Source organism: Canis lupus, chromosome 25 (assembly GCF_011100685.1).
Source record: "Canis lupus familiaris isolate Mischka breed German Shepherd chromosome 25, alternate assembly UU_Cfam_GSD_1.0, whole genome shotgun sequence".
Classification (NCBI taxonomy): Eukaryota; Metazoa; Chordata; class Mammalia; order Carnivora; family Canidae; genus Canis; species Canis lupus.
This window is the reverse complement of record NC_049246.1, coordinates 7,540,780-7,558,642: the sequence shown is the minus strand read 5'-3', so window position 1 is coordinate 7,558,642 and position 17,863 is coordinate 7,540,780. Positions and strand designations below refer to the sequence as shown.

The 17,863-nt window shown below is 32.6% G+C and overlaps 1 protein-coding gene across 10 annotated transcripts in view; it reads left to right on the top strand.

Moving 5' to 3' along the window:
• PDS5B (PDS5 cohesin associated factor B) overlaps window positions 1-17,863 on the top strand; it is a 180,031-nt gene that overhangs the window by 80,320 nt on the left and 81,848 nt on the right. For all 10 annotated transcript variants that reach the window (XR_005378358.1, XR_005378359.1, XR_005378360.1 and 7 more), the window contains exons 9-13: window positions 1,403-1,518; window positions 4,105-4,199; window positions 12,864-13,009; window positions 15,211-15,362; window positions 16,526-16,639. Coding sequence is in view for 7 of the 10 variants with exons in the window: in XM_038573312.1 (XP_038429240.1) it covers window positions 1,403-1,518; window positions 4,105-4,199; window positions 12,864-13,009; window positions 15,211-15,362; window positions 16,526-16,639 (623 nt within the window). In the remaining 3 variants the exon portion in view is untranslated. The remainder of the gene's footprint in view (window positions 1-1,402; window positions 1,519-4,104; window positions 4,200-12,863; window positions 13,010-15,210; window positions 15,363-16,525; window positions 16,640-17,863) is intronic.

Sequence of the window (17,863 nt, the reverse complement as noted above, 5' to 3'; positions counted from 1 at the left end):
ACAGATGTCCAGGCATTAAACCAGAGGAGTTGTTTCGATCAGAATTTTTGGCAGTAGAGTCCAGGTTGTCAGGTTTGGGGTGTTTTTTTTTTTTAATTGTTATTTATTTTTTCTCCAAATTTTTATTTAAATTCTAGTTAACATAATAGTGTAATACTGATTTCAGGAGTAGAATTTAGTGATTCATCACCTGCATATAATACCCAGCACTCATCCTAACAGGTGCCCTCTTTAATACTCACCACCTGTCTAGCCTATCCCTCCATTAACCCTCAGCTTGTTCTTATCATTAAGAGTTTCTTATGGTTGTTTCCCTCTTCCCAAATGTTCATCTGTTTTATTTCCTAAATTCCATTTATGAGTGAAATCATATAGTATTTGCCTTTATCTGACTTATTTCACTTAGTATTACACACTCTAGCGCCATTCACATTATTACAAATGGCAAAATTTCATTCTTTTTGATGGCTGAGTAATATTCCTCTGTGTGCGCGCGTGTGTGCGCGTGTGTGTGCGCGCGCACGCACATTTAGAGGTCATTCTGATGTACCTCCAGGTTGAAAAGTATTATTTAGAGGAATAGTGTGAGAAAAGAGAAATTATGATAGAGATGAGTTAGGTCATATTTTTTTTTTTTTTTTTGAGTTAGGTCATATTATGGGAGCTCTTAATGCTAGGCTGAGGCATTGGCTTAAAATTTAAAAATTAAAAGTGTACAGTGTCATTTGAGTATTAGTGTTTTTTTTGATACGGTCACATTTTATGGTCAGGTGTAGTATTGTGGCTGGCTCAATCATTTAACCATTGTGTCATCTGTTGAAGGTACCAAAATCAGTAATAAAATTGACTTGTCTCCATGCTACCCAGAATAGAGTAAATAAAACAGAAATTAGTTTTTATGTGTGCAAGGTTTCATCATGTTGAACTCCATTATGAATCTGGTATGTGTAGGTGAGTGGATTCTCCTTTTGGGCAACATCACATATTTATTTCTATATTATATAAACAATACAAAAATACAGAATTTTCTCTTTACTGTAGGCCTGACCTCTTCATGTCTATCTTTAAAAACCACAGTTTTTCAAGGGTCTGCATAGGTTTGATGTAGTTAGTTTTTGAATTTGACTGTGAATGAAAATAAGCTTCAATTGTAAGAGGGGCCTCTAAAGTTTAATTGAACTTTGGGATGTATTATCATGTCTGAAGTACTGCTTAATGAGATGATTAGCACACTTAAGGGAGCATTTATTTTTTGCATAGTATATTGAACATTTTTATGCATACTTTTTCATCTGGAGTTCATGAAAATTTTTCTGTGGAATTGGGAGATGAGGAAAATCATGGGGAAATTATTACGAATATATCTACCTGATGGTTTTAAAGCTATTTGGTTTTGTTTTAGAGCAATGATAATGAGGAACGCCTACAAGTTGTTAAACTACTGGCAAAAATGTTTGGAGCAAAGGATTCAGAATTGGCTTCTCAAAACAAACCACTTTGGCAATGTTACTTGGGCAGGTATATGATTTTGGTGTCCTGTTTAAAAGTAATAAATGTTTATATTATTTAAAAATGCCACCTATAATATTTTCCTGAAATTATAAAAATGAAATGTTTTATATTTTGAAATTTTTGAGTGTTGGTACTGATTGACCGTATTTAGAATTTCCCTTTTTCTAATCTTATTTTGCTCTTAGTAATTTTTGAAAAATGATATGTTTAAAAAGCTATCTCAAAGTATAATCATGAAATTAAAATGTGTTATTACATAGCAGTAATTCGTCCCAACTGAAAATAAATCATTGTGAGATGTTGTAAGGACAGGGGTATCCACAGAATGAATAAAATAAATGATACATATGTTCTTCCTCCTAATCTCTTTTGTATGTTTCTCTTTTAAAGGAAGTGATAACCTGGATTCTTTATATGCTTTTAATGTCCACAAACCTGAATTTGTTTGCAAGTGTTGTTTGAGTGTTTGTATATTTCTCTTTTCTATGAGAATAGTTCCTTTCATTGCATCTCTAAAGGTATCCCTGACTTTGAATATATTAAAACCACTTAAAGTGCCCTTGCTGAAACCTACCTTGACCCAGAAAATAAGGAATTTTTTTCCTCTGCTTAAATTTTTCTCAAAACAAATAATGCAGTTAGTCATACATAAATAGGATTTTAAAAACTCTTATTAACTCTTCTTTTTATATTGAAATATTTGTATGTTATAACCTTTTTCCATCTTAATACTAGAAATGTCAATGTTTATTTCAATTCAGTCTCTTTTGGTCTTATTTTTCTAATTTGTTAAGTGGAGTATAAGCTTTTATAAATGCTAATTGTTAAATTCTTAATCTGATTTCTTATCTCTTACGTAGCTCAATAATATTTGGCGAGGTGCATTAAACAAATAAACAGATTTTAGCCCCTTGTGATTTTGAGTTTGACTTCTAGATTTTTTTCATTTAAATACAATGGAAAGTTCTTGGGTAGTAGAACAGAATACTTGATATGTTTAATATACTCTCAATTTAAAGTCTACTTTCCTTTGATAAAACAAAAATATAGTAAATGTCTAAGTAAAAACTATACCTTTAATCAGGAATGGGATTACCTAGATCCAATTTGTAGGTTAACATTTATGTCACATTTCTAGTACATAGTAATTTTTCCTTTCCTTTTAAAATTAACCTAAAACTGAAATTCAGATTATTATCAAATTTAAGGAGCTTTAGAATATTTTTAAAGAGGTCTTATTTAAATTTATTTATAATGGTTAAATGGTTCATGTTTAGTTGAAAAATGGAAAAGTACATAGGGAATACTTAGATTCAAAGTATTTGAATACTTAGATTCAAAGCACTCTGGAAACTTTATATGAGATAATAGCCTAGATGTCACAACTTCTTTTTTGAGTATACCTCATAGAGCATTTTTTCCCCTAATTCTGTGAATAATTTGGTGCTCACTTTGAAGACCTCTTTTTTTTCCCCTCATTTATAGTACTAATTTTGTTATAGTATTGGGTGATAGGAGATTTCGGAAGCCTTTTGATATTGCAGAATTAGACATGAAAATATTGAGTGGAAAACTCTCACTTCACTTTGATGTTCTTGTTACTTAATAAGATTTTTTAAAAAAATCACTGTTTTGTAGTCCTGGATGAACTAATATATATATGGGCTTTCAACATCAATGGTTTAGAGATAACTATATTATACGTCATGTGCTTTAATGATGGAGGAACAGGTTTCCATCTATGAAATAGTCTTGCTAAAACAGTGAATCTGGATATGATTAAGTGTCTAGAACTGACTATCAATTTGTAAGATTTAGGAGAGAAGGGATCCTATTAATTGAAATCAGGATAATACAGATTAGCAAAATCTAAACTGGAAAAGCACTACATACACAAACACAGAACAATTGCTTTACTAAATAAATTATAAGGAAAAAAAGATGGAGGAGGAATAGAAGATTAAAAGATACTTAAATGACCTATCTTTCAAAGAGTTTTAGTATTTTAGAGGTATATACTAAGGTATTTACTTCTTCATGTAAAAATTGGCTTTGGTATTAGTGGAAATGTAATCTGATAGTTAACTGCATAGGACTTAATTTGCATCAGTTTTAGATTCATGTAAAATAATAAGGGATTTAGTGCAAGATTAAAGCATACTTTTGTGAATGCCCTACATTTAAGAAACAATACTTTGAGGAAAGGTTTTCTTTTCAGGCACAGCTTGGGATTTATATAATGTATCATCTATGTACACACATATGCTTGTATAAGTAGATATATTTGAAATAATATTTATAGGAAAAATCTTGTCATTCTAATTTTTGTGCTTAAGCCAAATGTGTATTGTTTTTACATGCTCCTTAAAAGTACATAGTTCTTGCAGGAGGTTGTCCTCTAATTTAATAGACATTCCAAAGCATTCATAAATAAATATCAGAAGTTTGTTGAAATAATCTAGCTTCACTTTGAATTCTACATAAATTGTTTTTTTTTTCTTTTAACTAGAGAAATATAAATTGAGTGTAGGTTAAACACCTACCCTGTTTCTCTAATTTTAAAGATCATTCTGTGCCTTTATATTTTATCAGGTTTAATGACATCCATGTACCAATCCGTCTGGAATGCGTGAAGTTTGCTAGTCATTGTCTCATGAACCATCCTGATTTAGCAAAGGACTTAACAGGTATTATATACCCATAATAACAAATAGATGTTCTTTGATGAAAAAAATCAGTTTTATGTATATGGGGAAAAAAATCCCCTTTTTTGGTTATTGTGGTGGATAAAGTCATCTTTCAATTCATCATTGGAAGTTACTTTGTGAAGCTAGAATTTTTACTCCTATGCCTTTTAGTCTAGAAGCACCTATAAAAAGCTTACCAGAAATCATAATAGTTTTTTAGTTTTAGAACATCTCTGAAGATATTTCAGGCATTTGGATTTGAACGGGTCTTGACTTTGATGTTCTTTACTATTCTTTCATGTTTTGAGAACTTAGGTAAGAGTCATTAATTTGTAAACTAACTATGTTAAATAGGAAGTAACTTTTCTGAAATCTGTTTAAGTTATAAGGCATTTCAGAATTTTTTATATTTGTAGAAATAAGGATATTCTGTATCTGAATATTGCTCCTCTATTAATATTTTTAATTAGGAAATCATTCAGAAAATACAGATGACTATAATAGCCACTATGTCTTCTTCAGAAATGTTAGCATTTTGCTATAATTGCTTAAGAGATTAAACAAAATAAATCGTAGATGTAGTTGAAATGCCTCTCATAAAGTATTCTTATTTCTGCACAGGGTAGCCACTCCACTAAATTTGGTCTGCATCCAAATTTGTTTTTCTTTCTACATCACGTGTCTTTGTCCATAAATTATATATGATATTGTTATGTGTTTTAAAAATTTTATTGAAATGGTATCATTTGAATTTGATAGAGTGGAACTTATTCCTACTATCTTATGTTTTTTATTTTCCATGCTTCTTGCTCCCTACCCCCCCTCCTGCCATTCCCTCTTTTCTGCGTAATTGATTAATTTTCTTCTCATTTTTCCTTTTTCCTCTGTGGGTTTGGAAGTTAATATTCTCTTTCGCACTTTAACTGCAAAATTGATTAATGAAATCTATAAAATTAATCAGAATTCTAGCTTCTTTCTGAGCAATCAAGGAACCTTGAAAGTTTTAACTCTGCATGTTCTCTTCCCTTCTTTTATGTTGTTATTAGTTATTTGCTCTTTATAAAACTTTACCAACTTGTAAATTTTTATTTTTTATTTATTTTTTATTTTGTTTTTTAAAATAGATCTAGAATTTTTTTTAAAATTTTTATTTATTTATGATAGTCACAAAGAGAAAGAGAGAGAGAGGCAGAGACACAGGCAGAGGGAGAAGCAGGCTCCATGCACCGGGAGCCTGACATGGGATTTGATCCCGGGTCTCCAGGATCGCGCCCTGGGCCAAAGGCAGGCGCCAAACCGCTGCGCCACCCAGGGATCCCTTAAATGATTTTTTTAGCAGTCTTTGCTTATGATTGCTTCTTAAATCTTAATACTTCCGGGTTTCTTTGGATAAAATAATTAAGTTCTATTCTTTCATAATATTTTTAACAATAGATTGTCATAGTAATGCTTTTCAGGTTTTGTTAAGTTTCTACCAGTCAGGTTTAAACAGGTATTTCTCATTTTCATCCTTTTGCGGGGTAAGATATCCTGCCTGGAACCTTCTGTCTGCCCACTCACATCTGAATTTGAACTGCATGCTCTTTGAGCTTCTGCTGTATACCATGGATCTTTAGAGGATCTGTTCTTCCCTCTTTTGCCTTCCCTCCCTCTCCTTTCCTTCTCTCTGTGTGTTTCTGCTTTCTCTTCCTTCTCCTCTTTTCCCCTGGATGTTCCTTTTACTTAACATTCTATTCCTGTGTTAATTGATGCACTAGTCTCTGAGAAAATGAGTGTTAGTATCTTGGAGAGTTTTTTTTCCCTACTAAATGTTTATTTTAGCTAACTTAGTTTTCTTACCTTTTACTTGTTTTTGTCTGTATTTTCCATGTTAGAGGCTTTCCTCAAATGCTTGACAATCCATAGCTCTCTGCTCATAGTTAAGAGTGGGGGACTAAATAAAGAGCTGTTTAGAAAGCCCTGAATGTATAGATGAGATTGTTGACTCTGAACTTCACTTTAGGGTCATCAGGGTAGGCTGTTTGTTTGAAAACCTTTAGCTTAAATACTTTTCTTCAACTAGTCAGATTCCCCACTGAGGAGTATCCTATCGAGAGTTTAGAAGTCTAGTTGCTGGTGTCTTTGGGACTCCAGTAATTATTATTACTTTATTCTTTTTTATTATTGAGTGGTATTCTGTTGTATGAATACACAATAATTTGTTTATCCACTTTTTTGTTTGATGGGTATGCGGGTTTTTGATTTGGGGCAATTAAGATTATTGTGAATATTGTTATAAGTGTTTCTATGGATTTATGCTTTTATTTCTCTTTGTAACTACTTAAGAGTAAAATTGCTGGTCATAGGGTAGATACATGTTTAATTTTATAAGAAATGACTTAAGTTCTCCATATTAGCTATACTGTTTTCCACTTGTACTAGAAATGTTGGAGAGTTCCAGTTCTTCAGCATTCTTGTCAACATTTTGTATCATAAATCTTTTTGATTACAGTCATTCTCATAGGTTTTGCTGTTTTGTTGTGGTTTTACCTTGCATTCTCCTGATGACTAATGAGATTGAGCATCTTTTTATGTGCATATTGATATTTTTTGTGTAGTGTGTGTTTAAATTTAAATCCATCTTTTTAAAAATTGGCTAGTTTTACTTGTTGATTTGTAGTAGTTTTATATACATTCTGAATCTTTTTTAAAGTATTAAAAACTTAAGTAATTTTCCCATAGTCAGAAGAACTTTAATGCAAAATTTACTGTTAGCTAAATAATAGATGTTTTGATTTTTTATAGCTATCTAAAATATATTTTAGATGTGAATACTTTCATCAATAACTTTTTTAGTCCTTACCATTGTTTGGAATGTTTGAATGTTTACCCAATGATAGTATCTAGTTTCTCTTTTTTTATGAAACATTTATGTTGTTATGTTGTATGATCTCCTACTTTTCAACTTCTTGGCACATTTTATTTATTTTTTCTTTAATCCCCATCACTTATTTCACCCACCCCCTCACTCACCTCCCTTTGGTAACCATCAGTTTGTTCCCTGTATTTGAGTTTGTGTCTTGGTTTGTCTCTCTCTCTCTCTCTCTCTCTTTTTTCCTTTGCTCATTTGTTTTCTTAAATTCCACACATGAGTGAGATCATATGGTTGTCTTTCTGACTGATTTCATGTAGCATTATATTCTCTGGCTTTATCCATGTTGTTGCAAATGACAAGATTTCATTCTTTTTTGTGGCAGAATAATTATATATATATATATATATATCAGCTCTTCTTTATCCATCTATTGATGGACACTTAGGCTTTTTCCTTAGTTTGGCTAGTGTATATAAATAATATTGAAATAGAGGTGCGTGATCCCTTTGAATTGGTGTTTTTCTGTTCTTTGGGTAAAGTACCCAGTAGTGCAATTACTGGCTTGAAGGGTAGTTCTATTTTTAATTCTCTGAGGAAACTCCGTAATGTTTTCCAGAGTGGCCGCACCAGTTTGCATTCCCGCTAACAGTGCGAGAGGTTTTCCCTTTCTCCATATCCTCGTCAACACTTGTGGTTTCTTATGTTGTTGATTTTAGCCATTCTGACAGGTGTGAGATGGTACCTCATTATAATTTTGACTTGCATTTCCCTGATGATGTGTGATGTTGAGCATCTTTTCATGTTCATTTGACTATCCATTTCTCTTCTTTGGAGAAATGTCTGTTAATGTCTCCTGTCCATTATTTAATTTGATTATTTGAGGAGTTTTTGGTGTAGAGTTGTATCAGTTCTTTATATATTTTGGGTACTAACTCTTTATCAGATATGTCGTTTGCCATTATCTTCTTCCCTTTTCTAGGTTGTCTTTTAGTTTTGTTGGTTCTTTTCTTTGCTGTGGAGAAGCTTTTAATTTTGATGTAATCTCAGTAGTTTATTTTTACTTTTGTTTCCCTTACGTTGAGACATCTAGAAAAATGTTGTCATGACCAATGTTAGAGAAATTACTAACTGTACTCTCTTCAGGGATTTATGTGGTTTCAGGTCTCACATTTAAGTCTTTAATCCATTTTGAGTTTTTGTGTTTGGTGAAAGAAAGTGGTCTAGCTTCCTTCTTTTGCAATGTAGCTGTCCAGTATTTCCAACTCGATTTGTTGAAGAAACTATCTTTTTCTCCAATGGATATTCATTTCTCCTTTGTCAAACATCAGTCATGTAAATGTAGGTTTATTGCTGAGTTTTATGTTCCATTGATCTCTGTTTATTTTTAGGCCAGACCATACTGTTTTAATTACTGCCGTTTTGGTTTTTTGGGTTTTTAAAAAATTTTTTTTTATTGGAGTTCAATTTGCCAACATATAGCATAACACCCGGGGCTCATCTCGTCAAGTGCCCCATCAGTGCCCATCACCCAGTCACCCCAACCCCCTGCCCACCTCCCTTTCCACCACCCCTTGTTCATTTCCCAGAGTTAGGAGTCTCTCATGTTCTGTCACCCTCACTGATATTTCCCACTCATTTTCTCTCCTTTCCCCTATATCCCCTTTCACTATTTTTTGTATTCCCCAAATGAATGAAACCATATAATGTTTGTCCTTCTCTGATTGATGTACTTTACTCAGCATAATACTCTCCATTTCCATCCATGTTGAAGCAAATGGTGGTATTACTGCCATTTTGTAATATAACTTGAAGTCCAGAATTGGAATACCTCCTGGTTTGCTTTTTTTTCTTTTTCAAGATATCTTTGGCTAGTTGAGGTCTTTTCTGACTCATACAAATTTTAGGATTGTTTGTTTTAGTTTTGTGAAAAATGCTGTTGGTATTTTGAAAGGAATTGCTTTAAATCTGTAGTTGCAGGGATCCCTGGGTGGCTCAGCGGTTTAGCGCCTGCCTTTGACCCAGGGCACGATCCTGGAGTCCCGGGATCGAGTCCCGCGTCGGGCTCCCGGCATGGAGCCTGCTTCTCCCTCCTCCCGTGTTGTGTCTCTGCCTCTCTCTCTCTCTCTCCTTCTCTCTATCAAAAATAAATAAATAAATCTTTTTAAAAAAAATCTGTAGATGCTTTGGATGGTATAAACATCTTAACAATATTTGTTCTTCCAACTCACAAGCATGGAATGTCTTTCCATTTCTTTTTTTTTTTTTTTTTTTTTTTGTCTTTCCATTTCTTTGTGTCCTCTTGAATTCATCAGTGTTTTTAGTTTTTAGAGTATAGGTCTTTTACCTCTTTAAGTTTATTCTTAGATATTTTATGGCTTTTGGTGCAGTTTTAAATGGGATTGTTTCCTTAATTTCACTTTCTACTGCTTTATTATTAGTATATAGGAATGCAACAGATTTCTATACATTGATTTTTGTTCCTATTGACTTTACTGACTACATTTATCAGTTCTGTAGGTTTTTGGTGGAGTCATTAGAGTTTTCTATGTGTAGTATCATTTTATCAGATAGTGAAAGTTTTGCTTCTTCCTTATCCATTTGGATGCCTATTATTTTTGTATGTTGTCTGATTGCTGTGGCTAGGACTTCTAGTACTATTTTGAATAAAAGCAGTGGAAGTAGATATCCTTGTCTTGTACCTGATCTTGGGAGGAAAGCTCTCAATTTTTCATCACCAGTATAATGTTGGCTGCGGGTTTTTCATATAAGGCCTTTATCTGAGGTATGTTCCTCTAGACCTACTTTGCAGAAGATTTTTATCATGAATGGATCTTGTACTTTGTCACATGATTTTTCTGCATCTGTTGAGATATGATTATTTTTAAAGATTTTTATTAATTTGAGAGAGAGAGAGAGAGAGAGACGGGAGAGGGAAGTAGACTTCTTCTGAATAGGGAGCCCACTGTGGGGCTCAATATCAGGACCCTGGAATCATGACAGGAGCCAAAGGTAGACACTTAACCAACTGAGACCCCAGGCACCCCCGATGGTGTGATTTTTACCCTTTCTTTTATTGATCTGATTTATCATGTTATTTTGTGAATATTGAACCACCCTTCTTTCTATCCCAGAAATACTCACACTTCATTGTGATGTATGATTTTTTTAATATATTGTTGGATTCAGTTAGTTAGTATTTTGTTCAGGATTTTTTTGCATCTATGCTCATGAGATATACTGACCTGTAGTATTCTTTTTTTGTGATGTTTTTATCTGGTTGGTATCAGGGTAACACTGGCCTCATAGAATGAATTTGGAAGCTTTCCTTCATCTTCTATTTTTTGAGATAGTTTAAGAAGAATAGGTATTATCTCTTCTTTAAATCTTTGGTAGAATTTGCCTATGAAGCTGTCTGGTCCTGGACTTTTATTTTTTGGGGAGCTTTTTGATTACTGATTCAATTTCATTGCTGTTAATCGATCAGTTCAAATTTTCTATTTCTTCATGCTTCAGTTTTGGTAGGCTATATGTTTCCAGGAGTTTATCCATTTCTTCTAAGTTGTCCAAATTGTTGGCATATGGGTTTTCATAATATTCTGTTTGTATTTCTGTGGCGTTGGTTGTTATTTCTCCTCTTTCATTAATGATTTTATTTGGGTCCTCTCTCTCTTTTTTTCTTCTTCTTCTTTTTTTTTTTTAATGCTAGAGGTTTATCAATTTTGTTAATTGTTTCAAAGAACCACCAACTCTTGTTTTCATTGATCTGTTCTATTGTTTTTTAGTATCTATATCATTTATTTCTGTTCCAATCTTTATTATTTCCTTCCTTTTGCTGGGTTTGGGCTTTTTCTAGCTCTCTAAAGTTAGGTTGTTTATTTGAGATTTTTCTTGCTTCTTGAGGTAGGCCTGTATTGCTATAAACTGTATATTTTTTGTAGTTAGCTAAAAGATAGCTCTGAAGAATCTAGGGGTTTAATTACTTTATATGTACTTTGAACCATTCCTCATATTTCCAGCTGCATTCTTCATCTGTACCTTTCTCATTGCTTGGTGCCTTGAATTGCTTTTCTACCTTGGAAATTGAATTTCTAAATGTTTTCCTGGCTCTTCTACCTTGGACATTGGAAATTCTATCTTGGAATGTCATACATCTGCCACAATTCTGTTGAGAAATCTCTTTTGTATGATCTCTTCTCTTGTACTTGTCCCTTGTATTTTTTTTTTTTTTTAAGATTTTATTTATTTATTCATTAGAGATACAGAGAGAGGCAGAAACACAGGCAGAGGGAAAAGCAGGCTCCATGCAGGGAGCCCGATGTGGGACTTGATCCCGGGACTCCAGGATCATGCCCTGGGCCAAAGGCAGGCACTAAACTGCTGAGCCACCCAGGGATCCCCAATACTTGTCCCTTTTAAAAGACATTTTCTTAGGGTTTCAGGAGTGACCTGATATTAATATATGCTAGACACACACTTTTGTCTTACTTTTCTTGACAGAGAAAAGTTTGTGAGATTCATCCTTGTGCCTTCAGCCACATTTTAAGGCACACAGCCATATTGTGAAGAGTATTATTAGCTGCTCTGTCATGCTTACTATCGAGAATTTCTTTCTTCTTTCTCCTTTGTTTTCCTCTGCAGGGTTAGGATCTGTAAGTTAATAGCTCTTGTATATACCTGTTTAATATGAATGATTTGTTTTAGGGAAATTGGGATGCATCTTAAAATCGATGATGTTGACATTGGTTTTGTCTTAGTGGCACCTAAAATAATATCTCTTGCACTTGAAACAAGTAGTAAAGTGAAAGATAAAACTCTTATGCTTATCTTGGTGGGGAAATGAACCTCAGATATATTTAACATATTCCATTTGAAATCAGTACTTAAAGTAACTTTCCTTACTGAGTTAGATAAAATAGCGTTTCAGGTTTTTTCCGCAGTACATGGTCCTTCTCGTTTTTGGAAATAGTTCCTGTGAGAGAATGCTCATCTTGAAAATACTTAATACCTGGGCAGTAGTTTTATGGGTGTTTTGTTAAACGGTCAATTTAAAAAAAAACAAAAAACCTGTCAATTTATTGGGAGGTAAATCCATTTACAATCATAAGCACTCTTTGGTGTGTATAGACACGGCTATACCTATTACTCTAGATCAAAACAATGAAATTTTACCATATTGGTCTTATAATACAAAGCTGAAAAATATTTTATTTGTTATGTTTATGTTTAATTGTGTTACGTCTTCCTTAAGCCTAATATATCATTACTGAAAAGTATTAGTTTTTTCTTCTATCTCAGTGCCAAATCTAAACTGCCATGTTTTCTACTTTAAAGTCTTCCCCCAGCCACTCCTAATTATTAAATCTTTAATTTCTTCTATCTTCCCTTTGGCCTTTCTTAGTTCAGTTACATGGACTTGCTTTGTGGTCTTTCTTGTAATCTTATTTCTTGGTGGCTGATATATTTATTTTATTCTTTCAGAAACTTTACTCACGGTTTCCCTAGTTAAAGTCATATACTACTTAGTTCACTTATATGGTTTAGTTAATGAGGTTAAGAACTCCTTAATAACTATTACTCGGCTCTCCAATAGGGAGGGGTTTTACTACTCAGTTGCATTTAAACTACTGTATTTGACTAAAGGACTGACCTTCATTTCTATTTCTCCTCTGCTCTTAATTTTCTTGAAACTTTGAAGAACCTTCTATTTAGGTTTGTTTTATTGTGGTTTACTTTCAAAGGACTTATGCAATCTTTTAAAACATTTTAATTGTTAAAGTTCCATTTTAATCGAATAAAATTTTGTCTTTCAGAGTATCTTAAAGTGAGGTCACACGATCCTGAGGAAGCTATTAGACATGATGTTATTGTGTCTATAGTTACAGCTGCTAAAAAGGATATTCTTCTGGTCAATGATCACTTACTTAATTTTGTGAGAGAGAGAACGTTAGACAAACGGGTAAGTAGGAATAATAATTAATAGGCATTCACTTTGAATACTTGAAGCTTAACAGTATTTCATTTGAAAATACTGAGCTGTAGATGTAATTAGCCCTTTTTTAGGGGGCCATTTTAATATTTAAAATAATGTTAATGAGAAGGTTTTATTTTTTTGGTTACATTAAATTTTGTTTGTATTTAAAAGTCAGATTATTTATTCTCTTCTTAAAAATGAGATGGCTCTAAATGATAGATGTTTTGCCTGGGCACTAATAAGTTACTTGTAAAGGCTTCTGACACAGCTTCTTATGTTGTTGGGTTTTTTTGGTTTCTTTTTTTTTTTTTTTTTCCCCATATGGGTATTAGTTGATAGTCCTTTAGCTGGTTGTATTATAATTTCTGTGGAGTAGAAAATAACATGTTTTCAACTTGGAAAAGCTAAGCCTATCAGAGCAGCATGCTTTTAGGCTATCGTCTGTGACCCTAAACCTTTCTTCTTGAGTGAGCACCCACTAGCTGCACTCAGTAATCATTGGCTTCTTAAGAAAGGTACTGTGTTGTCTTATTCTTGTATTCATATTGCCTGAAGTATATTAAACAGTCAGTAAAGTGTAGAAGTAAATGTTCCCTCTCTCCTTATCCCCATCGCCTTTCCTTTGTGATATGAGTTTTACTGGACTTACTAAGCTTGAGTAATTTTTTTAAAGAATGAAAATCATTGATGTATTTGAGGGTTAATTAGCAAAGAAGGTGAGAGGCCTGTTGGTAGTTATGGATAGCTTTGACTAGGTAAATACATTATGACATTTTAATAGTTGCTTATAAGGTTGATTGTGCTGTCTTCATTTAATGCTCTCTTTGATAATGCTGGTTGTGGGTGAAGAATAGATGGGCAGGAATTGTATAGTTTTCCCTCCAAATCTATTGAGTATTCAGAACAACTTATTTTAACTAATAAATTTAGACTTGTCCTTATTGAATATTTCATAGGGTATTAATGAAAAGGCCAAAAGGCATAGAGAAGGAAGAGGAGATTGGCCTCGTGGTAGGATAACAGCCTTCTAAGTGTTCAAGTAGTCTTTTTCTTTGTTACACTTAGAATTTGAGCCTAGTGTCTGTGTATTATTGGGGTTTCAAAAATTCACATAATTTTTGATAATCATGTTGTATTCATCATAGGGCTGCTTGGTTCATTCATATAAATATTAATTGTGTATCAAAAATAATTGAACATATTTATGTTGTTGGCAGTATTAGAATATGCTCTATCTTTAAATTCTCCTTAAAGCAGCAGTTTGGGGAATTAGAGATAAGATAGAGAATTAGAAAGTTTCTGCAAACAAATTGAATTCTTATTTTATGAGTAAGGCTTTTAAAGTATTTTATTTCAGTATATATCAGTCAGTGGATGGATGAGGTAAGGACTGTTCTTAATCTGCTGTAAGTAATTGAAAGAAAAACCAAGGGAAGAATATCACTATGAAAGACAGACTGCAAATGAAAAAAAAAAAAAAAAAAGGAAATCTGTGCACCTTCATGAAGTTTTAAACATTACTAACATCCTTCTGATTGTGGTGCTGTTTGTGTAAAATTAAAGAATAAACCCATCCCAAGATAATTAAACAGTATTAGATATACTATAGCAAATAGATGTTTTATGAGACTGATGCACTGTGCTGAGGCACCTGCAAATAGGTATTTTAAAAAATAGTTTAATACATTTCTCTTCCACTTGAGCTTGATTCTCAAATACACAAAATGAACCGAGTGTCTTTACTGAGCATTTGATAAAACCAATGTCATGTATCTTTAATTGAAGTATGTTTAATATACACCATCAATTAGAAGAAACATATAAGGGATAGGTCACAATTAACTCATTCTTTGCCTTTTAAAATTTGGTAGCATACTTTCCCTCACCAATTCTAAGTGACTTTATGTGATTTTGATTAACTTTTGTTTTTTAGGGGAAGGTGATGGGTGTAAGATATTAAAACATTAAAGTTCTGTATTCATGTTGCTGTCTCTGTACCTTACATAGTAGATCTATTAAAGTGATAGTTGTGTTTTTTTCATAGTCATTATAAATTGATATCCTATAACTGAGGATTGATGAAGATATATTGTGTTAAGTAACTTAAAAACAAGAAAACAGACTTTCCTGAAATATAATGTGAGCATTTTTAAATTATAAGAAAGCACTTTTGTTTTTACTTTAAGTGGAGAGTTCGTAAGGAAGCCATGATGGGACTTGCCCAAATTTATAAGAAGTATGCTTTACAATCAGCAGCTGGAAAAGATGCTGCAAAACAGATTTCATGGATCAAAGACAAATTGCTACATATATACTACCAAAATAGTATTGATGATCGGTAAGTAGAGGACACCATATGTAAATATATGGTGCTTTTGGTGTATTTAACTATTGTTGATCTGTTGTTTTAGGCAAACTGTTTTCTTTGTTACTTTAAAGGCTCTCAGTTTTTACTGCAAGTCAAAGGTAGTGACTAGTTTTCTTCCCACCAAAGCCATAAATGAAGCAGTAATGTATGTATAACTTTAGGGAGGGATAACAGCTTTTATGTTCCTTTTTGTATACTATTTTTAGACAGCAGTACTTAAAAGTAGAAATGTGTGTAAAAATTTAAATTTTATTTCAGAGATTATTTTTCAAATAAAATATTTTCAAATAAATGAAAATATATACCTTGGATTATAGACATTTTAAATAAATAGATTCTACTAAAGGATAAAAAGCCAGTTTATAATTTTATTTGAAATACACTATATGAATATAGTCTTTGTGTTTTTCTATTGCAGTATAAGGTTAGATCTTGTATGGATCCTAACCATTTAGTAGTTAATAGATCTGTGAATCCTGCTTGCAGTCTGAATTGATTTCACTTGATTGAATTTGTTTTAAATTGTTAGATCCAAATGATCTTGCCTGTTATATATCAGAATGAGAAAATTAAGAATCTTACAATTTTAAGAGTTAGAGAAACTAAAAAATGAATGTCTTAGGTTAACATTATCTAAGAAATTTCATAGTTACTATCTTTATAAAATTGACATTTTTAGACTTTTTGAGTGTACAGCATCATTGCATGGAGATTTGCATTATTATTATGACTAACCAAGTCTTTTTTCATGATGCTTATACAAAAACCCAGAAGAATCTTAAAAATGTCTTTATAATTTTAACTTAGAGATACTTGGAATTTGTCACTTGGAAGGACCTGGTATAGTTTTTTTTAACACTTTGTTATTCAGATAAGGAAATTGAGTCCCTCATATACACTCAAGGTCATGCAGAGGTAGTTATCTTAGCTGGATATAAGACTGTTGCCAGTGCATCCAATTAAATCTTTTTTCAGCCCCCCTTCTTACAGAAGGAAATTATTGATTTGGAAATCTCATCTCCACTCAGAAAGCAGAAACTTCGTTTTATATGCATTTTTTGTGTGTTTTGGAATTTTTTATACAAATTTAATACATTAAAAAAATAATTACAGTACCTTCTCTGTTTTTGTAGGTTGCTTGTTGAACGGATCTTTGCCCAATATATGGTTCCTCACAATTTGGAAACTACAGAACGGATGAAGTGCTTATATTACTTGTATGCCACACTGGATTTAAATGCTGTGAAGTATGTTTCAAATGTCCAGTTTTGTTCTTTCATCTTTTTCAGTGTACTGGATTTTATGGGGGAATAAAACACAACTATATTTTTAAATGTTAACAATTTACATAATGTAAACTTCGTTTAAATGGTCAGATACAATAAAATACTTGGCTGTTTTTTTCAGAAGGTAGATTAACAAGGATTCAGAGATTAACAGGGATTTTTTTAAGCAATTAAGAAAATATAACTGCTTGACATGGAGTCTTTCAGGATTTGATTTTTTTTTTTCCCCTGGACATTCATATTACTGTTTCAAGAAGTATTGATGTACCCTTTTGATTGTCTTTTCCTTAAGGTGTTAAGAAGGTACATATTGAGAAAATCCTACCACTTTATTTTGACCTGATACCGATTTGAAATTTGCTGTAGGGCAGTAGGGTACATATTTTTATGCTACATAGCATCAACATAGTGTTACAGTTTGGCCTTCGGGTAAGCACAGATATATTTGTATGACCATTTTTCATTCAGAAAATACTTGTGAGTGCCTGTATCTTAAGGAATTGGAATTTGGACATGGGAGAGACATTGCTAATTGAATCATACTGAGGGTTAGGAAATTGAGGCCTAGAGATTGATTTCCTCTAGGTTTTAGAAAATGTAGAATCTTTGCATTCCAGTAAATGTAGTTACAAGTGTTGGGGATTAAATGTTCAGAAATTGGACGTCTATGGAGCTGTATATAATTTTCATTCCTACATCTGCTTAATGGGACTTTTGACTTTCCTCCCTCCATGGAAATAATTATATGTGCTATTTATATCTTTCATAGAAACATTGAAGTAAAGGTTGTAGAAGGAGAAATGTAAATTCCTTATTACCTGCTGTATTTCAGGCAGAAGAGTATGTATTATCAATGGCTGCTTTTGTGCTTTAACAGCAGAATTGAGTAGTTTCAACAGAGACTGTATTGTATGGTCCACAAAGCTTAAAATATTTATTATCTGGCCTTTTATAGAAAAGCTTGCCAACCCTTCGTGTAAGTGATATTTTTCTTGTTTTTCACATGAGAAACTGAATCCCAGAGGTCAGTTAATTTGCACAAAATCACACAAGTTAGTAAGAGACAAAGTCAGGATTTGAATTCTATTCTGCCTGGTTCCAAAATTCATTCTTTTTCTACTGCATACAGTAAAATATGTTGCTACCATATTTAGTTGATTTTAAAACATAAGATTGTCATATACT